Source organism: Hyla sarda, chromosome 7 (genome assembly GCF_029499605.1).
Source record: "Hyla sarda isolate aHylSar1 chromosome 7, aHylSar1.hap1, whole genome shotgun sequence".
Classification (NCBI taxonomy): domain Eukaryota; kingdom Metazoa; phylum Chordata; class Amphibia; order Anura; family Hylidae; genus Hyla; species Hyla sarda.
This window is the reverse complement of record NC_079195.1, coordinates 45,259,868-45,283,475: the sequence shown is the minus strand read 5'-3', so window position 1 is coordinate 45,283,475 and position 23,608 is coordinate 45,259,868. Positions and strand designations below refer to the sequence as shown.

The window sequence follows — 23,608 nt, the reverse complement described above, 5'->3', positions numbered from 1 at the left end:
CAATCGCCGGGTTCCCAATCATTCAGTGCACAGAGGGAACTCCACTCTGTGCCAGATGACTGGCTACCACAGCCGCCCCCTTTCTTCATGTTTATGGGAGAAGGGTTGATGGCTTTGTACTAGCTGTCACACCTCCCTCCCATAGACATGAATAGAGAGGGACGTGGCATGACATCACAAACACGGAATCTCTAGGTGTCCCTGGTGCCTAACCGAAGATTGTGGAGTGTCCTAGTGGCCGGACTTCCCCCCGCAATCAGACATCTTATCCCCTATCCTTTGGATAGGGGATAAGATGTTAAGAGGCAGAGTACCCCTTTGAGAGCACAGCCAGCATTACTATTTGCGTTTTCGTTTTTAATTGGTGCCTTTTAAGAGACATAACTCTTATATTTTTCCATCCGGAGACCCATATGAGGCTTGTTTTTTTGTGCAACCAATTGTACTTCGTAAAGACATTGTGGTATCCCGGTACCGGATTGCATCCGTTACCTTGTGGTGAGGTCCCCAAAGTCAGAGTCCCTAGGTACCGGTGGGGTCCTCATCAATAGTTAGCCCCTTGTCACCCCTGTAATAGTTAACATTATTTAAAGTTAATGTGTAAATATGTAAATAAAGTGTACTTACCTTGTTGTAGTGTCGCAGGACCTGCGGGTCACGTGATGCATTCCAAAACTCTATGGTTTTATGGTTCAAGGACCTTTGGAGGAAGTCAGGTGATCGCCCACCATGCATTGTAACGGTGAGTGACAGCTGACATGGACCAATCCAAAATGGCCCTGCCCATATAAGGGAGCGGCGGCCATTAATCTCTCTATTTCCTCGTGGGCTGCTGATAGAGGAGGATCTGCGCAGCTGTCATCAGCAGTGACTATGCCCAAGCCTTGTGGCAACAGCCATCTTACAAAACTGTGAGTTACCTCAATCCCTTTTAAGTCTGCAAGATCCCGGGACCTAAACAGACCCCTAAATCCGGACGGATCTCTGCATCAATCCTAATTCTATTAGTCCTTTGGATAAGCTAATGGTCCGCGGCATCTGTCAATCATTGCGGTACTACATAGAGACTGTATTGCTAAGACTGTTGCTGTTAATTGGATGTACCGCAAGTACCTCAGTAAAGTTTATACAAGTTCAAGTTCATCCCTATTGTGGACCTTCATTCATTTAAGCACGCACCTATCTTTCTGGGAAGGGTGGCGATAGGCAGAAGATTCACCTCAGCGTATTAACCCTCACCCTGGCGTCACGAGTGACAGGGGTTAAATTAACCCCTCATATACCGAAGCAACACCCCAACTACCCTAAACCCCGAAGGCCCTACCACAACATATTTCAATTTACCATAAAATATACAGCGGAAAGAAAATATATCTTTTGCAGGGGGAAATTGAAAATATCTGGAGGCCCACAGTTTGAGACCACTAATCTACTCTGTAGCCCCCCGACCCATGACCATGCCAGCCCACAGAGCATGGGACTACCCTATGGAAGCCATTGTGCCAGTGTGACCAACATGAAAGTGAAAGTGACCAGTGAAGGAGGACACAAGGTCAAGGTTCAAGTCATCCCACCGGCATCCTTCCTCTACAGTTACATCTGTGCTCCCTCTGGGCTGCGACAATTGTACATTGAATCATAATGTGATTAAACATAAAATCACACATAGTAATATAATAACACATCATATTTAACAGAGCCTTTTATAATCTGGAGTCTGTTAGGTTCTGTAGAACTGTATAAAAATAGACTTAGCTTTTTTTAAATAAATGAAGTGTTTATTAAATTTGTATGTTTCTGTTTGTTTTACTATAGTACAAGCTTATATAAAGTGATTAGAAAATACTTACACACCCTGTTAGCACGCAGGAATGACGACGGTCATGGGTGACTTGCTGGCTGAGAGAGATGGCAGAGGAAACAACCAAACATATTGTAGGACTGGCTGCCTCTTTAAACTCTTGGATAGTTCCTGGATATCAGGATCATTTTCCAGTTCCAAAAAAATCTTTATAAATTCCCAGATCTTTTCGGTATGGTACAATCTGCTATTGTAATTAAATGTGTCATTTAGGATACAAGTTCTATAAATGGCTTCCTGCATTATATCTTCTCACAAAAGTCATCCTGAAGAATTGTAACATGAGATAAAGTAATATAAAAAAAACTTTGACCTTAAGGGGCAAAAATATTTCCGTGGGTGTATCCTGTGGTGATATTAAAGTCCCTTAAGTGAGTGTAAGAGCCAGGTCAATAAAAGTATAAGTGAGCATCAGAAATGTTATAATCGGAGACCAGACTCCTCAAAAAGAACATCCTCCAATCAAACAGTGTAAATAATAGATGATAAAACAGATATTGTGATAGATTGTGGGAGATTAGCCCCATAGAGCCAGGCAAATGACAGCAAAACGGCAGGTAGAGACAATGATTGATATATAGATATATATTGTAAAGTTGTAAAGTTCAAACCAAGGTTTTCTGTATTTATTTTTCTAGCACAAAACACAGCCCTCAGCTTCAGGGAAAAACAAATGCAAAATAAATCTTTTCCATCTTTACAGTTGGTTTTACTACCAGTCACCCAACAAAGCAGTCATGTGTTATTCACACCAAGCAAGCACCCTTTTGAGGCTACACCCCTCAGGACTCCAACTCTCTTCAGTGTTTCCTCACAGCTTCAGCCTGTAGAGTTTATACCTAGTTAAACCCATTATCTAGCTTTCTTCAGCACCTGTGCTGATCTGGACCACACTAAAAACATGGACTGGCCTTACATCCCATAAATATTTAGGACCAATAACAGGACAATATCAAAATCCTTAGCAAGAGAAATCTTGTCAGGGATATTAACTTTTTAGGATTTTCCGTATCACAAGTCAGCTTTCTCTAAATTATATATGTGCTTCCTGAAACCCATTAATTCCATACGACAGGTACCTTGGGCAAATTATAGCGATCCCCAAACACCATTTCTGATTTCTGTTTGCATTTATGGTGTTTTTCCTCTGAATCTTGGGCAATCAGGAGAAAAGTACACTCTTTTATGTGCTGAAAACCTGGAAGACACTCAAATGTGTATTCACCAATTAAGGTTGTAGCCAAGAAACATGTCATGTGACCCAGGGGATTGATTGAGAGGTATAGAGTGTCAGCAAAGGAGTGTCTGCAATATCATAGATGCTGCAAGTTTGATTGATCATTCTGTGCGCACTTGCTTCGTTGGTAAATAGACTCAAATAGGAGCATAGTCCTAGAGAGGGAGATGAGGATGGGATATAAGGTCAGAATACAAAGATAGGATAGATCGGGATATTAGGTGGCAAAATAAGGACCAGATATAAGGACGGGATACGACGTCAGGATATGAGGACATAATATTAGGCCGCGATAGGAGGATGGGATATAAAGACGGGATATGACGTCAGTTTATGAGAACAAGATATTAGGCCGCGATATGAGGACGGGATATAAGGACGGGATTTAAGGTCAGAATATGTTGGGATATGAGGACAAGACCGTATTAAAACAAAAGTTGTAGAGCAGAGCTGCTCATAGAGTAAGTACTGTTTGATGCACACATAGAGAGTTAGGATTTCAATATAGAACGACTCACCTTGGGTGCTTGTATTTTGGAAATCCTCTCTGCAAGGTGGTGCAGCCTCCTGGTGATTGGCATGTCTTGGCGATTGAAAGTATGGAGTGTGGATCTCTTGTAAGAGATGTAGAAAAAAACTGGTTCTACCACAGTGGATAAGATTCAAGCAGATGCAGAATGCTGGTTCAATCAGTATTTCTTTATTGCCAAAAGACTACAACGCGTTTCGGGACCTGCAAGTCCCTTTTTTAATGAGGATATAGGCTGAATAATAGGATATGAGGACAAGATATGAGGTCTGAAAATAAGGGTGGGATTTTAGGATGAAGGCGTCGTTGTTGCTTTTCATCTCCCACTTATATTAAAACCCACTATTTTTGAAAAAATGCTACAAAAACTGGATCTTGGGAGTGGAAAATGAGAGGGCATTTTTTGTGTGTGAAAATAATGCCAAAAATGAGTTGCGTGGAATCTTAATAAATAGGAGTTGTAAATAGGGTAGACCCCTGCATTGTTGTCTATATGTTCTAGGGAAGAGAAATCCCTTCAAGCACTGCCTGAAAGCCTGGCAGCTCTTTATCCCCACGTCCTGTAAAAATATCATCTACAACATGTCAATAGTGGGATGAATGATCGGTCACCGATCCTAAATCTATGGCCAAATTCTCAACAGGTCATATAGGCAAACACAGGCTGTCTCACCTTAGCTGCCTCCAGTTACAGACGACTTGTATTTTTTATTTCATTTTTTTCTGTTTTATTGGAGATATTGGATAAAGACCATCCAGATACTTCTAAAATTCCTCCTTTTCAAAGCCCAGAACAAAAATATTAACATGTATTAAAGGGGATTCGGAACAAGTCTTCTCATGGAGAGAGTTTAATTCTGTTTTGAAGTCAGCATTAGCGCGTCTCAGAGGTTTAAGGTTTGCATAGGGGATAAACTACAATCATGAATTTGGTGCGTTGCTTAGCAACAGATTTTTTTCCCCTTTTTTTTCACTCCTTCTTGGAAATGTTACAAGTATTCGACTGGAGAAAATAATATTGCTTCAATGGATGGATTTTATAGGATCATGAACAGCTGGGACGTGCTCGTATTATTTAAACTTAAGTAACAGTATCAAATCCAATGCCAGTGTGTTTTATCATAAAATATATTGTTTCCAGTATAATAAAATTCAGCAGGAAAGCACTAAGGCTATCAAACGAAAAGCCCTTTTTTTGTTTTAAGCTGTGTGTTTTTTTTTTTTTTTTTTATAATTTGATTCTGTATGGTTTACAGTGTAAGTATTACATTTATTATGACTATATCATTAAAAAGTTTATTGTCTTACTTTACTTAAATGTGTGCTTTGAGAGAGCAATTTCCTTTCTACTATAAAGAAACACTTATCGTATACATCTATAGTGTTTTATGTTTTGGCAGCTTTTAAAATGTTTTTTTTTTTTTTTTTATATGTATAAACAAAAGTAAAACAAGGGGAAAAAATAGAGCCTCATGTGAATAACCTAAAAGGTATTTTACAGGGTTTTTCTTCGTGTGAGCCATCACTTTTTGACCAGTAAGGCTATGTTCGCACTGTCGGAGAATGTGCTGAATGTCTGCCCGAAAACACGGGTGGACACTCCGCGCATTTGAAAGTTCCGTCAGGCGCTAGGACCGTTTGGAAATGTGCCGTCTCATAGACAGCAATGCATTTTTGAACAAAATTTGCAGAAAGAATAGACCTGTCTATTTTTCCTGCGGACACTGGAAACATCTGCCGAGGAAAATTCCAGAATCCCATTGAAATCAATAGGACTCTGCAGCATCGGTATGTCTCTGTAGAAAATTCCCACAGAGTTTCACATGGACATTCCGCCGTTTAAGCTTAGCTGTTCTTCGGAATCCGCTCAGAAATGCATTACCATCTATGGAGACGGAGCATTTCCAAGAGGTCCTCTGTTCCGCTAGCCCCTGCTGTCTATGGAATGTAAACCCAGAAATTTTCTGGGCAAACATTCTGCTGTGTGAGCATGGCCTTATGGTCCTGGTCATCAGCAGAATTAAAAGGATGCATAGGATCATCTGTACAGACAGCAATGTTTGGTGCCACAGCCCGTCCTGTTAACCTAAATGGGCCCGAATGAGGTTCCAAAGGTTGGACTGCCCAAAATGATTTCAGACAACATTCCAGATCCCAATATTCAGATTAGTGTTTCCCAACCAGGGTGCTCCCAGCTATTTCAAAACTACAACTCCCAGCAGGGGAGAGATACTTGTTGGCTGAATGCTTAGCTGTAGCTGGGCACCTTTAATGGCAGTAAAATGGCCAACTTTAACCCCTTAAGGACAATGGACGTACTCCTACGCCCCGTTTCCGAGTCCTTAAGGACCGAGGACGTAGGAGTACGTCCTGTCCATTCCCAGCCCCCCGCCGCTAGCCGGAGGGGAGCCGGTGCCCGATGCCTGCTGAAATCGTTCAGCAGGCATCGCGGCATATCGGCCAGGGGGGTCATTATGCCCCCCCATGTCGGCGATGGCCGCAGATCGCTGGACAATTCAGTCCACCGATCTGCGGCTATTCCGGGTCAATCGGGTCTCCAGTGACCCGGTGACCCGGAATTACTGGCCTATCGGGGCCGTCAGAGACGGCCTTTAACAGCCAGAGCCTGCAGGGGTGAGGTGGCACTGGTGCCACCTCACGATCGCCCTGATTCGTCGGCCGGATTCCCGGCCGACCAATCAGGGCGCCTGCTGCGGGTGTCACTCCCGCACCCGCTCCGCCCCTCTTCCGGAGGATGTGATCGGGTGCGGGAAGACGACCCCGGGTGCTGGGGACCCCGATCCTCGGCATTAATGTTGGGATCGGGGCCCCAGGAGCGACGACGGCGGCGGCGGCGGGACTGACCTGCAGCGTCGATCAGCAGCAGCAGGAGGTGAGTGACAGCCTCCTGCTGTTGCTTAGCAACAGCTCCCAGCATGCAAAAAGGGCATGCTGGGAGCTGTAGTTATGCAACAGGAGGAGGCAGACCACCACAACTCCCAGCATTCCCTTATGGGCATGCTGGGACTTATGGTTTTGCAACAGCTGGAGGCACATTCTTTCTTTGGAAAAGTGTACCTTCAGCTGTTGTGTAACTACAACTCCCAGCTTGCACAAACAGCTAAAGTGCATGCTGGGAGTTGTAGTGGTACATCTGCTGGTTGCATAACTACAACTCCCAGAATGCCCGTTGGCTGTCGGTGACTGCTGAGAGTTGTAGTTTTGCAACAGCTGAAGGCACACTGAGTTAAGTAGCAAACCAGTGTGTCTCCAGCTGTTGCATAACTACAATCCCCAGCATCCCCAGCCAAAGTAGTATGCCTCCCGCTGTTGCATAACTACAACACCCAGCATGCCCTTCCGCTGTCCGTACATGCTGGGGGTTGTAGCTTTTGCAACAGCTGAAGGCACACTGGTTGCAAAACACTGAGTTTGTTGCCAAACTCTGTGTTTCACAACCAGTGTGCCTCCAGCTGTTGCAAAACTACAACTCCCAGCATGCACTGATAGACCGTACATGCTGGGAATTGTAGTTTTGCAACAGCTGGATGTCCCCCCCCCCCCCCCCCCCAATGTGAATGTACAGGGTACACTCACATGGGCGGAGGATTACAGTAAGTATCCGGCTGCAAGTTTGAGCTGCGGCAAATTTTCTGCTGCAGCTCAAACTGCCAGCGAGAAACTACTGTGAACCCCCCGCCCGTGCGACTGTACCCTAAAAACACTACACTAACACAAAATAAAATAAAAAGTAAAAAACACTACATATACACATACCCCTACACAGCCCCCCTCCCCAATAAAAATGAAAAACGTCTGGTACGCCACTGTTTCCAAAACGGAGCCTCCAGCTGTTGCAAAACTACAACTCCCAGCATGTACTTATAGACCCTACATGCTGGGAGTTGTAGTTTTGCAACAGCTGGATGTCCCCCCCCCCACAATGTGAACGTACAGGGTACACTCACATGGGCGGAGGATTACAGTAAGTATCCGGCTGCAAGTTTGAGCTGCGGCAAATTTTCTGCCGCAGCTCAAACTGCCAGCGAGAAACTACTGTGAACCCCCCGCCCGTGCGACTGTACCCTAAAAACACTACACTACACTAACACAAAATAAAATAAAAAGTAAAAAACACTACATATACACATACCCCTACACAGCCCCCCTCCCCAATAAAAATGAAAAATGTCTGGTACACCACTGTTTCCAAAACGGAGCCTCCAGCTGTTGCAAAACAACTACTCCCAGTATTACCAGACAGCCACTGACTGTCCAGGCATGCTGGGAGTTTTACAACAGCTGGAGGCACCCTGTTTGGGAATCACTGGCGTAGAATACCCCTATGTCCACCCCTATGCAAGTCCCTAATTTAGGCCTCAAATGCGCATGGCGCTCTCACTTTGGAGCCCTGTCGTATTTCAAGGCAACAGTTTAGGGCCACATATGGGGTATCGCCGTACTCGGGAGAAATTGTGTTACAAATTTTGGGGGGTATTTTCTGCTATTACCCTTTTTAAAATGTAAAAATTTTGGGAAACCAAGCATTTTAGGTAAAAAAAATATTTTTTTTTACATATGCAAAAGTCGTGAAACACCTGTAGGGTATTAAGGTTCACTTTACCCCTTTTTACGTTCCCCGAGGGGTCTAGTTTCCAAAATAGTATACCATGTGTTTTTTTTTTTTTTTTGCGGTTCTGGCACCATAGGGGCTTCCTAAATGCGGCATGCCCCCAGAGCAAAATTTGCTTTCAAAAAGCCAAATGTGACTCCTTCTCTTCTGAGACCTGTAGTGCGCCAGCAGAGCACTTTTCACCCCCATATGGGGTGTTTTCTGAATCGGGAGAAATTGGGCTTCAAATTTTGGGGGGTATTTTCTGCTATTATCCTTTTTAAAAATGTAAAATTTTTGGGAAACCAAGCATTTGAATCACCTGTGGGGTATTAAGGTTCACTTTACCCCTTGTTACGTTTCCCGAGGGGTCTAGTTTCCAAAATGGTATGCCATGTGGTTTTTTTTTTTGCTGTCCTGGCACCATAGGGGCTTCCTAAAGGTGACATGCCCCCCAAAAACCATTTGTCGCTCCTTCCCTTCTGAGCCCTCTACTGCACCCGCCGAACAATTGACATAGACATATGAGGTATGTGCTTACTCGAGAGAAATTGGGTTTCAAATACAAGTAAAAATTTTCTCCTTTCTACCAATTGCAAAAATTCTAAAATTGGGTCTACAAGAACATGCGAGTGTAAAAAATGAAGATTGTGAATTTTCTCCTTCACTTTTCTGCTATTCCTGTGAAACACCTAAAGGGTTAATACACTTATTGAATGTCATTTTGAATACTTTGGGGGGTGTAGTTTTTATAATGGGGTCATTTATGGGGTATTTCTAATATGAAGACCCTTCAAATCCACTTCAAACCTGAACTGGTCCATGAAAAATAGCGAGTTTGAAAATTTTGTGAAAAATTTCCAAATTGCTGCTGAACTTTGAAGCCCTCTGGTGTCTTCCAAAAGTAAAAACTGATAAATTTTATGATGCAAACATAAAGTAGACATATTTTATATGTGAACCCAAAAATGTTTTATTTTGAATATCCATTTTCCTTACAAGCAGAGAGCTTCAAAGTTAGAAAAATGCAAAATTTTCATCAAGTTACCATAAAATTTTACCACTAAGTTAAAGTAGAATATGTCACGAAAAAACAATCTCGGAATCAGAATGATAACTAAAAGCTTTCCAGAGTTATTAATGTTTAAAGTGACAGTGGTCAGAATTGCAAAAAACGCTCCGGTCCTTAAGGTGTAAAATGGCCTGGTCCTTAAGGGGTTAAAGCCTGCATACTTTGTAAAAAAAAAAAAAAAACGCCAGCTGTGAGAGCAGGACAAGGTCAGGGTGGTATTTCAACTTTGATAGTAAAACTTAAAAGGGGAGATTTATCATAACCTGTCCAGAGGAAAAGTTGCTGAGTTGCCCATGGCAACCAATCAGATCGCTTCTTTCATTTTTCAGAGGCCTTTCAAAAATGAAAGCAGCAATCTGATTGGTTGCTATGGGCAACTCAGCAACTTTTTCTCTGGAGAGGTTTTGATAAATCTCCCCCAAAGTGTTGAGGCCCGTTCACAATGAGAATTTCCACTTGGGGAAAGATTCTTAGTGCAGGTATACTAGGACAGTGCAGACCTGTGCAACCCCTATTGACGCCAATGCAGCCTGCACGGAACATGTTTATTCTTTTCAGTAGAAATTATGTAGGAGAAATTGTGTACTGGAAATTCTGCTATATCTGCAACATAGTGGAAATTCTGCCCCAGAACCCCATTGACAGCAATTGAAGGCTGCTGCAATATGAATTCTGTCCGCAATTTTAAAGTGGAAAGCAAAGCCTAACCTTCATTTCTAAAAAATGTAGTGCAGGAACGCCCACCGATCCCTAGATAAAGCATGAAGAAGTCTGTGACAGCACACTTCACTCCCCAGCTTGGTGCTCACCCTAACTCACTGCAGGAGACAGGCTCCATTAACTAGAAAGGAGCCTGTTTCCTGCATTGAGCCTGAGCCAGTGCTGAGCGGAGTAGTGAAGCAAACAGTCAAGTGCTTCACCCAGCTATATCTAGGAGTCAGTGGGGTCTTAGCACCAAGACCTCGACTGATCAAAACTTTGCCAACATGTCAAATTTCTTTTTTATATAAATAACATTAACGCTTTAATATCTCTATTTTCAGAAAGATCTTAAAAAGTGATAAAGTGATGAATTGAAACACTAGGGCCCAGATTTATCAAACTGTGTGAGAGAAAAATGTAGTAATTTTCCCACAGCAGCCAATCACATCTCAGCTTTCACTTGACCAGAGCTCGTTAGTTGAGCTGTGATTGGCTGCTGTGGGAAAATCACTAAGAAGGAGATTTATCATTCTTTTCAAACATATGGCTTTTATATGACAATTTTTTTTAACTTACTTTTGCTTACATGCAACCTATTTATCAAATAGTCACATGACCTTGATAAATAAATTGCACGTAAGCAAAACCCAGGAAACCCGCTTATAAAAGCATTTTTTAAAGCAGAAAAGTTTTCCCTTATGTTAATAGCAGAAGTTCTTTATCTACCCTTTATTACCAGTTGCGTTGCTAGAGAGTGACGGGGAGGGGGGCGTACCGCATCGAGTGACACCCTGACTGGCCTGCCTGGCATTAAAAAGCTGCGCTCCAACTATCAACAACCCATCCACCCTCCTCAGAAATTAAAAAAATATTAAAAACATGCTATGACGCACCATGAATATCCATACTCAGGAGGCTTTTTTGTTTAATTTTGAGCGGTGGGCGGAGTCTTGCATTGCTGCGCTGAGACCGGAGTTTAAGTCATTACCATTGTATGTTGAGGGACCACTGTATTACTATGGATGTTTTTTTTTTTTTTAAGAAAAAATTTTAGTACCACATATAGGTTATTTACGTAGTCTGAAAAATTCTTACACAATTATTTTGTGCCTTATTCTATTTTAACACAACATTAATTATAAAGTTTAGTAGGTACACCAGCATGTATGTGTCCTAAAATTAAGAAGGTGTACAGTGTGTATTTTCAGCCTTAAAATTAATAGTTATTAGTTAAATAATTTTTTTTTTCTATAATTAACATTAACATTAATGTAGTAGCTTTGTTTCATGATGCAGAACAAGAACAGTTGTTAAAATGGGTGTTAATGTCCTTTTCTGCAGAGGTATGCACTTTCTGTAAGCCAGGTTGGACCTGGAATACATATGAGACTTTTAAATGGAGATGCAACTTTTTTTCTTCATAAATAGTGACTATCGCATTTGATAAATACATGAACACTGCAAAGTAAAAAAAAAAATTACTACGTGAGCAGAATTCAGAAATCAAAAAGTCGCAACATGTATAGAAAAGTCGCACGTGCCCAAGTACATGGGACTTTTTTAATGCAAAAAAAAAAAAAAAAATCAACTAAGGAGCTTAATAAATCTCCTTCAAATTTTTTTCTCTCACACAGTTTGATAAATCTAGGCCAAGTACATTAGAAATTTACAGAACTTTTCATTATATAATGTTTAACTTTATTTATAAATAAAACTTGAATACCCCTTTAAGTGCTGCACAAGTAATCCCAGGGTGATGTGAGTCATTAAGAGTTATAGATTTTCCAAATCATGGAAGTCAGCCAGTGTCTGCAAGTGCCTCTCCATACATACGGGTGAAGTTCTTCTAATGGAGTACAGTCTATATGTTACAGGATGTGCGCGCTGACGGTAAATCTGCCCTCGTAATGAGTGTTCTGCACAGCATGAACTCACCTTGTTTAGTTTATCAGGAATATTACACCCCGGCCTCTCTCCACAGAACTTCATGGTATTTCGAAAAAAAAATGCAATTACTACTTATCATCCGCTGTAGAGGCTCCAGATAAAATCAAAACTCTCATATTTTTCTTAGATGATGTTAATGGTGATGTTTTCTTATACAAGATATCATAAAACCATTTACATAATTATGTTATGGAGGGAAGAACTAAAAATCTGTCTCTGACCGGATGTTCTGTCTGGAATAATCCACAATGGAATCATTTCTATGTATTTTCCAGTGCAGTATCATTTAAAGGGCTCATGCATACAGTACATTATATTTGGTGCAGAGCTGTGATAGGGCTCCCATACTGTCAGGATCCAGGTACTGTGAGGATACTGGTGGTGGATCCTCTGTGTCAGTGGGGTGATGACGTGGGCCGTACCAGGGGAACAGAGTCTAAGGGGTTACTGGTATTCACCAGAGCCCGCCGCAAAGCGGGATGGACTTGCTGCGGCAGGTAACCGCCAGGTCGTTCCACCCGATAGCGACTCAACCACGACTGACTGCTGAGATAGGCGCGGTACAAGGGATTAGGCAAGAGCAAGGTCGGACGTAGCAGAAGATCAGGGCAGGCAGCAAGGATCGTAGTCGGGGCAATGGCAGGAGGTCTGGAACACTGGCTTGGGACATACAAGGAACACTTTCACTGGCACAATGGCAACAAGATCCGGCAAGGAAGGGAAGGGGAAGTGAGGTTATATAGAGTAGTGCACAGGTGATTTCACTAATTTGGGCAAGGCGCCATTCAGCGGCGCCCTGGCCCTTTTAATCGCAGAGAGCCGGTGCGCGCGCGCCCTAGGGAGAGGGGCCGCGCGTGCCGGGACTGTACAGACGGGGAACGGGTCTGGTAAGCGGGCAGGGATGCGAACCGCGAGCGGGCGAGTCCCGCATCGCGGATCGCATCCCTGCTAGGGACACTATCGCAGCGCTCCCGGTCAGCGGGTCTGACCGGGGCGCTGCGAGCAGGTAAACGCTGCGAGTGCTACGTGGAGGAGCGGGGACCCGGAGCACTCGGCGTAACAGTACCCCCCCTTGGGTCTCCCCCTCTTTTTGGAACCCGAAAATTTGGGAATGAGGTCCTTGTCGAGGATGTTATCCTCGGGTTCCCACGACCTCTCCACAGCTGCAATCTACGATAATTTTTTTTTTTTACCTCTGACCGTCTTAGACGCGAGAATTTCTTTAACCGAGAAGACATCGGAGGAACCGGAGACAGGAGCTGGAGCGACAACCTTGGGAGAGATAAGCGGTTTAAGGAGAGAAACATGAAAAGCGTTAGGAATACGGAGAGAAGGGGGAAGAAGGAGTTTGTAGGAGACAGGATTGATTTGGCATTTGATTTTAAAGGGTCCATGATAACGTGGTCCCAGTTTATAACTGGGGACACGGAAGCGGATATACTTGGCAGAGAGCCACACTTTGTCTCCAGGAGCAAAGACAGGAGGAGTTTTTCTCTTTTTGTCGGCATGCTTCTTCATCCGGGATGAGGCCTGTAAGAGGGATTTTTGAGTCTCTTTCCAGATGGTGGAGAAGTCCCGGGTAACTTCGTCAACAGCAGGCATCCCAGAAGGGAGTGGGGAGGGGGGGGAGAGGGTGACGGCTGTACACCACAAAGAACAGGGATTTGGCGGAGGATTCAGAGTCTTTGAAATTGTACGAGAATTCAGCCCAGGGTAGAAGATCGGCCCAATCATCCTGGTGGGAGGAAACAAAATGTCGCAAATAGTCACCAAGGACCTGGTTAACTCTCTCTTGCCCATTGGATTGGGGATGATAGGAAGACGAGAAATGTAATTAGATTTTTAGTTGATTACAGAGAGCTCTCCAGAATTTCGACACAAATTGAAGCCTCTATCCGAGACAATATGCGTGGGCGAAAAATGTGCACAAAAAATTGTTTTGCAACTGTGGCGCAGAAGGAAGGCCTGGAAGTGGAATAAAATGTGCCATCTTGGAGAAACGATCAACGACCACCCAAATGACTGTGTTGCCATGGGATAAAGGCAGGTCCGTTATAAAATCCATGGCAATCTGAGACCATGGTAGCTCAGGGATCGGCAGAGGATGAAGGAGGCCGGCAGGCTTCTGGCGAGGAGTCTTGTCCCGGGCACAGACTGTACAAGCCCGAATGAAATCAGCAACATCTGCTTCCAGGGTAGGCAACCAATAAAATCGAGAGATGAGTTGGATGGACTTCTTGACGCCAGCATGGCCGACGAGGTGCGAGGAATGTCCCCACCTGAGGATCTTGAGGCACTGGCATGGGGGGACGAAAGTCTTCCCAGGAGGTGTTTGTCTGATAGAAGCTGGGGAAGAGGAGATCAGACACTCAGAAGGAACAATGTGTTGCAGGGGGGCTTCCGTTTCGGAAGCATCAGAGGAACGAGAGAGGGCGTCAGCCCTGATGTTTTTGTCAGCAGGGCGAAAATGAATCTCAAAGTTAAAACGGGCAAAAAACAACGACCACCTAGCCTGGCGTGGGTTCAGCCGTTGGGCAGACTGAAGATAAGAGAGATTCTTGTGATCCGTGAAGATGATAATTGGGTATTTGGAACCCTCCAGCAGGTGCCTCCATTCTTTGAGGGCTAGTTTAATGGCCAGCAGTTCTCGATCACCAATGGAGTAATTTTTCTCCGCCGGAGAGAAGGTCTTAGAAAAGAAACCACAAGTAATGTTATGTCCAGAAGAGTTTTTTTGTAGGAGTACAGCTCCGGCTCCCACCGAGGAGGCATCTACCTCCAGCAAGAAGGGTTTCGATGGATCAGGTCTGGAGAGTACAGGAGCAGAAGAAAAGGCAGCTTTGAGACGGTTGAATGCCTCGTCCGCTTGGGGAGGCCAGGACTTAGGGTTGGCGTTTTTCTTGGTTAGGGCCACAATTGGAGCCACAATGGTGGAAAACATGGCTGACAGTTTGTCTGGGTCCATTTGAAGTCCCTGGCCAGAGACTAAATATCGTAGAAAGGGGAGAGATTGGCATTCAAAGAGACATTTCTCCATCTTGGCATATAATTGATTGTCACGGAGTCTCTGGAGCACTAGACGAACATGGTGGCGGTGTTCTTCGAGACTAGAAGAAAAAATCAAAATGTCGTCCAGGTAAACCACAATACAGGTATATAACAGATCCCGAAATATTTCATTCACGAAGTCTTGGAAGACAGCAGGGGCATTGCAGAGCCCAAAGGGCATTACCAGATATTCAAAATGTCCGTCTCTGGTATTAAATGCGGTCTTCCACTCATCCCCTTTCCTGATGCGGATGAGATTATATGCGCCTCTTAAATCCAATTTGGTGAAGATTTTAGCGCCACGTAGGCGGTCAAAGAGTTCCGAGATAAGAGGCAGGGGATAGCGTTTTTTTATAGTGATCTTATTTAAACCGCGGTAATCGATGCACGGGCGTAAAGAACCATCTTTTTTGGAGACAAAGAAGAACCCCGCTCCGGCAGGGGATGAAGACTTGCGGATGAATCCCCTCTTTAAATTTTCTTGGATGTAGTCTGACATGGCTTGAGTCTCAGGAGCAGAAAGCGGGTAGATCCTGCCCCGGTGTGGAGTAGTACCAGGAAGGAGATCAATAGGGCAGTCATAAGGCCTGTGAGGAGGTAAAGTCTCTGCTTGTTTTTTGCAAAAAACATCGGCATAGTCCTGATAGGCCTTGGGGAGACCTGGTATGGGAGGAGTCACTGAGGTTTGACTGACGGGACTGGGAGCAGACGTGAGGCATTTTTTGTGGCAAGAAGGACCCCAGCTCTTGATCTCCCCGGTGGTCCAGTCAAGGGTAGGAGAATGGCGTTGGAGCCAAGGCAGGCCGAGGAGAATTTCAGAAGTGCAGTTAGAGAGGACCAGGAATTCAATTTTCTCGTGATGAGGTCCAATGCACATTAACAGGGGTTCTGTGCGGTAACGCACAGCACAGTACAATTTTTCTCCATTAACAGAAGCGATGTAGAGAGGTCTGGCTAGACTGGTCACTGGGATGTTGAATCTGTTAACGAAAGAGGCCAAAATAAAATTTCCTGCAGAGCCTGAATCCAAGAAGGCCACAGCTGAGAAGGAGAAGTTAGGAGAAGAAGATATCCGCACAGGCACAGTAAGACGTGGAGAAGCAGAGTTCACACCTAGAGGTGTCTCACCTTTGTGCGGAATAGGGGTGCGTCTTTCCTGACGTGGAGGACGGATAGGACAATCCTTCAGGAAGTGTTCGGTACTGACACAGTACAGGCATAGGTTCTCATTGCGGCGGCGTGTCCTCTCTTGTAGGGTCAGGCGAGACCGGTCTACTTGCATAGCCTCCACGGCAGAAGGCACAGGAACAGATTGCAGTGGACCAGAGAAGAGAGGAGTCGGGGAGAGAAAACGCCTAGTGTGAACAAAGTCCATATCCTGACGGAGCTCCTGGCGTCTTTCGGAAAAACGCATGTCAATGGGGTGGCCAAATGGATGAGTTCATGCAGATTGGCAGGAATTTCTCGTGCGGCCAGCACATCCTTGATGTTACTGGATAGGCCTTTTTTAAAGGTCGTGCAGAGGGCCTCGTTGTTCCAAGATAATTCAGAGGCGAGGGTACGAAATTGAATGGCGTATTCGCCTACAGAAGAATTTTCTTGGACCAGGTTCAGCAAGGCAGTTTCGGCAGAAGAGGCTCGGGCAGGTTCCTCGAAGACACTACGAACCTCAGCGAAGAAGGACTGAACAGTGACAGTGACAGGATCATTGTGGTCCCAGAGCGGTGTGGCCCATGACAAGGCCTTCCCAGACAGGAGACTAACCACGAAAGCCACCTTTGACCGTTCCGTGGGAAATTGGTCCGACATCATCTCCAAATGCAGGGAACATTGTGAGAGAAAACCACGGCATAGTTTAGAGTACCCATCAAATTTGTCCGGCAGGGACAAGCGGAGGCTGGAAGTGGCCACTCGCTGCGGAGGAGGTGCAGGAGCTGGCGGAGGAGATGGTTGCTGTAGCTGCGGTAAAAGCTGTTGTAGCGTAACAGTCAGTTGAGACAGCTGATGGCCTTGTTGCGCTATCTGTTGCGACTGCTGGGCGACCACCGTGGTAAGGTCAGCGACAACTGGCAGTGGGACCTCAGCGGGATCCATGGCTGGATCTACTGTCAGGATCCGGGTACTGTGAGGATACTGGTGGTGAATCCTCTGTGTCAGTGGGGTGATGACGTGGGCCATACCAGGGGAACGGAGTCTAAGGGGTTACTGGTATTCACCAGAGCCCACCGCAAAGCGGGATGGACTTGCTGCGGCAGGTAACCCCCAGGTCGTTCCACCCGATAGCGACTCAACCCCGACTGACTGCTGAGATAGGCGCGGTACAAGGGATTAGGCAAGAGCAAGGTCGGAGGTAGCAGAAGGTCAGGGCAGGCAGCAAGGATCGTAGTCAGGGGCAACGGCAGGAGGTCTGGAACACTGGCTTGGAACATACAAGGAACGCTTTCACTGGCACAATGGCAACAAGATCCGGCAAGGAAGGGAAGGGGAAGTGAGGTTATATAGAGTAGTGCACAGGTGATTTCACTAATTTGGGCCAGGCGCCAATCAGCGGCGCACTGGCCCTTTAAATCGCAGAGAGCCGGCGCGCGTGCACCGGGACTGTACAGACGGGGAATGGGTCTGGTAAGAGGGCTGGGATGCGAACCGCGAGCGGGCACGTCCCGCATCGCGGATCGCATCCCTGTTAGGGACACTATCGCAGCGCTCCCGGTCAGCGGGTCTGACCGGGGTGCTGCGAGGAGGTAAACGCTGCGAGCGCTCCGGGGAGGAGCGGGGACCTGGAGCGCTCGGCGTAACACATACTCTTTACTGTGCCTCTTTATGAATCTGACTTCATAGCATGTTCCCTCAACTTCATGGGGGGACATTTATCATTAGGTGTCTATTGTAGACACAGATCTACCCCTTTACATTGCTTGTCTAATTTGCACTCTTGCTCAAAATTTACAAAAGTTGTTCATGTCCTTTGATACATTTTGTGCAAATATAGAACCCCCCCCCCCCGCTTTACCGTGCACTCCTTCTCTACCTCACACGTCACAGAGCTGTGGCATTTTCCCATGGTACACTGCTCACACAGCCAGAAGTGCCGGAGCAGCAGTGTGTGCCGAACAAAACTCTGCACAATAGTAAAATCGTAAATCTTTATAAAGTACACAGAATGTCTGGGTTTAAAAAATATGTAATTTTGCTGAACAATCTGTATGACCACACACACACTTAACTCTGCTACATACACCTGATCACACACTCAGTATACACAGTCACACACTCAGCTCTGCTGCATACACAATCACACACTCAGCTCTGCTGCATACACAATCACACACTCAGCTCTGCTGCATACACACAATCACACACAGCTCTGCTGCATACACAATCTCACACTCAGCTCTGCTGCATACACACAATCACACACTTAGCTCTGCTGCATACACATGATCACACATATACAAAGACCTAACAGCCTACCTCCTTCTCCCTCCCTGCACATACAGTGGTATATTCTTAGCTGTACAGTCACAATGGATACACTACACAGGTGCAATCTCCTGCACTCATCAAGAACAGCAGTTCCAAGTTTGAACTGTACCAAGAAGTATTTATGGATATTTTAGACAAGGAGACAAGGAATGGTCTCCTGTTCACCCGCACTATAACCCGGTGTATTGGGTTTTAGTGCGGGTGAACAGGTGTATTGGGTTATAGTGCGTGTGAATGGATGACCGTTTTCCTTTGAAAATATTTTAAAAGAAATATCACAAGTGGTCCATAAACATTACATTGTTTTTAAAAGGTACACGGAAAAGGTTTTGAATATCCCAGAGATAATCTGTCTGGTGGCAGAAGCAGTTAATGCTTTCTGACACTTTGGTACATGTGCTCCTTGATGTTCTATATTTGTATAAAAAATGTCATCAATGCGCAAAGTTTGACAGCGTAAACAAATCTTGCGCAGGTAATAAATTAGTGTCCACTGCATTTTTCACTCCACAGTGCAGCAACAATATTTAACGTCTGAAAATGTTCCACCAAAAAAGACAAACATAAAAGACGCAATGAGTGACACTGCGCAAAATTTGATTTAATTTGTTTATGGGCTAAAATATCCTGATCTATGCCGCTCATTTAAATGTTTTGCTGTGTAGACTGGGACAGAAACAGCAGAGACATCTCATCAGAAGGTCAGAGATTAAAGCTAGTAACATCATATCCTACACAGATAGAAAAGCCTGTGTATGCAGGAACTCTATTATTCATTAGTCTCTGGGTAAGGGGGAATACTCCATCTCTTCCTGTAAATAAATGCAAAATGTTATGCCCTCATACCTCTGCTCCCTATTCCCCTAAAAAAAAAAATATATATATATATATATATATATATATATATATCTGGGTGACCCTGTACCCTGCTGTACTGTCTATACAGCCAATACAGGAAGAAAGTCGGTGTCTCCAATATGGCTAAACTAAGGGAAAGATCTACAAAGAAAACCTAAATAGCAATAACATTTAAAAAATAATTAACATTATTTTTCTTACATCTAAAAAATACTACTTGGTTAGGTAAGTCCTTCTTCTGGGCCCCTGAGTGATCAGTAGTATTCTGGTAGTAAGTATTTCATTTCCTTACAGCGCCACCACAGGAAAAAATAAGTATTACACAGTGTTCATATGAATGAGTTGTCTTGATAGAACAGACGTGCTGAACAGAGAACCCTTCTCTATTACAGAAGAATTTAGGGGTATGTGGAAATGGGTTTTGTAAACTGGATAACACCTTAACAGAACAATTCATCAGTAGTCACATCAGTAGTCACATCATGACAATTTTCTCCATTGTTTTATTGAACCAGAACTACCAGACTGCAATGAAAGCTCTGGCAATGTTGGACACAAAGATGATCATGAAAAGCAGAACCTGAAGGTAAGATGTGACAGTAAGATTTAAAGGGGTATTCCGCCCACAGACATCCTCTATTCAAAGGATAGGGTATAGGATATCTGATCACGGGGGGTCCTGCTGCTGGGACCCCCGCAATCTCCGTGCCGCATTCTAAACAATATGCTTGAAACGCTTGGTTTGGGCGAGCAGAGATGAGACATCACATTAAGACCCCGCCATTCTATTCAATGGGAGCCCCCCAAATACAGAAATCCAGAAGCATTATGTCATAAGTCACATGGTCTCCAGGGAGCGTAGCTATGCTGCAGTAGTTGGGTGGATAGCAGGGTATAAGGAATTTACTGAAGTAATGCTATCCAACCACCCACTTGCAGCACAGCCCCCTGGAGACCATGTGACTTATAACATATTGTCTCTGGCCGAATGAAATGCTCGGAAAGGTAAAACAAACTGACTTGCAATAGAGGTAATAGAAGTGTATTACACAGTATTATAACTTGGCATCATAGGCTCAAAGGCTGAAGAAAAAAAAGAAAATCCTAGAATACCCCTTTAACTATATCCCCATAGAATACCTGGCAGAATAGCTGTTGCTTTCTGCTATCAACTATTTGCTGCTGTCCTATTTGAAGTATATTGTCCCGTATTTACCATTAAATGCCAAGCGCCATTAATCTTGCGTACAATGTGTACGACTGTTCACAGAGCTTTTAAAGTCTCGTCAAAATCAGTATCGCCAGCGCCTCCATATAAAATGTAATTGAATTTCTGTAAATGTAAATTTTATTATTAGTCTGCGTCCCATGTAAAATATAGATGATGCAAGCATTAATTACATAGGAGCCATAATATTTACCTAAATGTTGCCAAAAAGATAATCATCGCTTTATGTTTTATTAATTAATGTTGTAAAGCATACATTACTGCGTGCCCCGGAGTCATTTAAAGCAGGACGGATAATGAAACCACCAGAAAATTAACAATAAAAATTAATTTTCTTAGCGTGAATATTCAATATCCCCGAGAACAATCTAATCCCTGGGTTCTTTGGAATTCTGTACTGTATCCTCCAAAGAAAACATTGTTCTGTGATCTCTGCTGACCATTGTAAACCTTTTCTGTATGGCACTACTCATTTAAAGGGGACTTGTCGGTATCATCAGCAGTATAAGCCTTTTCAGAAATATGCAAATGATGTTTAATTGTCCAGGGGGCATTTCCCTAACACAACAAGAGCTCGGGTAAGTCCTGACCATGTCCTCTTAATCTAGTGACTGCCGGTCAAACAGGGTAGGAAGATGTCAGCTAGGTGAAAAGACAGCTTGGTCTCTTTCTTTTTTTTAATTTTTTTATATAATTGTTTATTTTATTAAACAGTTTTTAATGTTTTACAACAGTGAGAGCTTGGTCTCTTTCTTATTCTCTTCTCGTTCTCAACTCATACATATCTTATCTTTAACTAAGGACAGTATTTTATAGGCTCTAGCTCAATTGAAACTGCCATGTGCTCTTGCCCTTAAAGGGGATTCCAACCCTAAACATCTTATCCCCTATTCAAAGGATAGGGGATAATATGTTCGTGGGGGTCTGGCTGCTGGGACCCCTGCAATCTCCAGCGCAGCACCCCAGTCATCTGGTGCACGGAGCGAACTTCGCTCCGTGCCAGATGACAGATGACCATAGCCGTAAAGCCCCCTCCATTCATGTCAATGGGAGGAGGCGTGATGGCTATGTACTAGCTGTCACGCCCCCTCCCATAGACATGAATGAAGGGAACGTGGTGTGAGGTCCCAAACACGGAAGCTCCAAGCATGCATGCTCAGAATGCCGCGGTGCTGTCCAAGGGAACGCGGGGGGTCTAGCCACTGGGTATGGGATAGGGGATAAGATGTTCAGGGGTGGAGAACCCCTTTGAAGGTAACCTAACACTTCTGTAAGCTCTGCAGCTTGTGTTTTTGGGTCCATAAACTTGCCCTTAAAGGGGTATTCCACTAGCCAGTGTTGGAAACATTTAGTTCCGAATGATGTGTGCCCGCTGCGGGGGTCAGACACGCCCCCCTCGTGATGTCAGCCCCCCCCCAATGCAAGTCTATGGCAGGGGGCATGGCAACTGCCAGCATTCAGAACTAAATGTTCCTAATGCTGGCAAGTGGAGTACCCCTTTAATTCCTATTAATGAGGCAGGTATTGTCTATGTCTGTGCTTATTACTTCTAATGAGTGAATTGTGGCCAATCAGTGGGGTTTGGAGGTGATATAAGGCAATTGATAGATCACTATTGGGTAAGAGATTAAAGTGGTCAAATTGAAGAATAGTTTTTTTTGAATCATTGAGTATTAGATCAAGCGGGTCCATTTAACACTCACCATCTCATATGAAAAGCTCTTTAATATATATATGAAAGCAGAATATATTAACCAGAATTTCAGAACTTCTTTTTTTTCTAAAGAAATTGTTTTGCATTGTATAAATTTCAAATGATTTTATCTGTCCTCATTTTGCAGATGATTGATGAGGCTGAATGTGAAGATGATGGCAAGCTCCTTCCTTCACAATCCATGATCACCGAGCCCATTACGTCTTGTGTAAGGCAGTCTATGGTGAATCACAATGCCATCAGCATTAGAAGAACATTGTCATCACTTCCCGGCAAATTAGAGATTGTAACATCCTCCGACAGAACTGTGTGTAGAACAAACCTTCATCCTGCCAGAAAAAAGCACAGCCTGGAAGGGAAGAAAGGCTTCTCGTCTATTACAATTACCACCAGAAGATATATTACATCTTCATGCCAGGCTCAGAAGGAAATTACCAATGACCTGGCTTCTTCTCTGTGCAGACGTAATGACTTATTAATGAAGGCTCCAGTCTCATCGGTTGAACATAATCAGAAATGTAGATTCTTAGATAATGGAAATGACTCTACCCAGAATTTCAAGCCCTTTGGTTTCAATCATTCTCAGGAATTTCCAAGTTGGCCCATTCGGGTTTTGAACAGTCAGGAGGCCACTCATCATTGTTTAAAGGACACCAGCCACACATCATTTATCTCAGGTGTCAACATTAAAAGGGCTCAAACATGTCCGCAAGCTATTTATTGTAGACACAGGTTATTTTCTGTGTGTCTTGGTCAATGTCATGCAGCCAACCAAAAAACATACAGGTCAGAAATGTCATTTAGGATAAAGCGTCCCCTTGAAAGTAGACTGGTCCATACGTGTAACAGGAACTTTGTGGAGTCCTCTAGACACATAATAAGAAATCAAATAGCAGGGGATTATAAGAAGAGTAGCCACATTGACTATGGACAACAAAATGCATGTTCCACAGCTCAACATAAGCCTTTCACAGAACATCAAAGGCATCAAGAAGAACACATAAATGGATATCACCAGGACCCTTGCCAAGATGTCTCCAATTATCTCAATATAGAAGGTGAGCATTAGTTTCAGGGTGCCATTATTAATCGCGAGAGAACGTGGTACAGGATATTCAGATTAAAGGGGATATAAACCATATGGTGACTTAAGTACTTACCTGCCAGACAGTAATGGACATGCTTAGGAAAGATCCGTGCTTGTCTTGGGGCTAAATGGCTGTGTTGTGAATCCACCATAATGCTGCTGCTTTCTTTTTGTGAAATTGCTATTTCCTGTTCAAGTTCCCTCCCTCCATCTAGAAGTCCCAAGATCCC

General features: G+C 44.1%; 1 protein-coding gene across 3 annotated transcripts in view; it reads left to right on the top strand.

Annotated features, from left to right (window-relative positions):
* C7H10orf90 (chromosome 7 C10orf90 homolog) overlaps window positions 1-23,608 on the top strand; it is a 150,385-nt gene that overhangs the window by 29,955 nt on the left and 96,822 nt on the right. The window contains exons 1-3 of one of the 3 annotated variants that reach the window (XM_056530012.1): window positions 862-911; window positions 19,865-19,935; window positions 22,419-23,349. In XM_056530012.1, coding sequence (XP_056385987.1) covers window positions 22,419-23,349 — 931 coding nt within the window. In that variant the 5' untranslated portion in view covers window positions 862-911; window positions 19,865-19,935. Of the gene's footprint in view, window positions 1-861; window positions 912-19,864; window positions 19,936-22,418; window positions 23,350-23,608 lie in introns of those variants that run through there. The other 2 variants (XM_056530011.1, XM_056530014.1) reach the window with 2 other exon arrangements.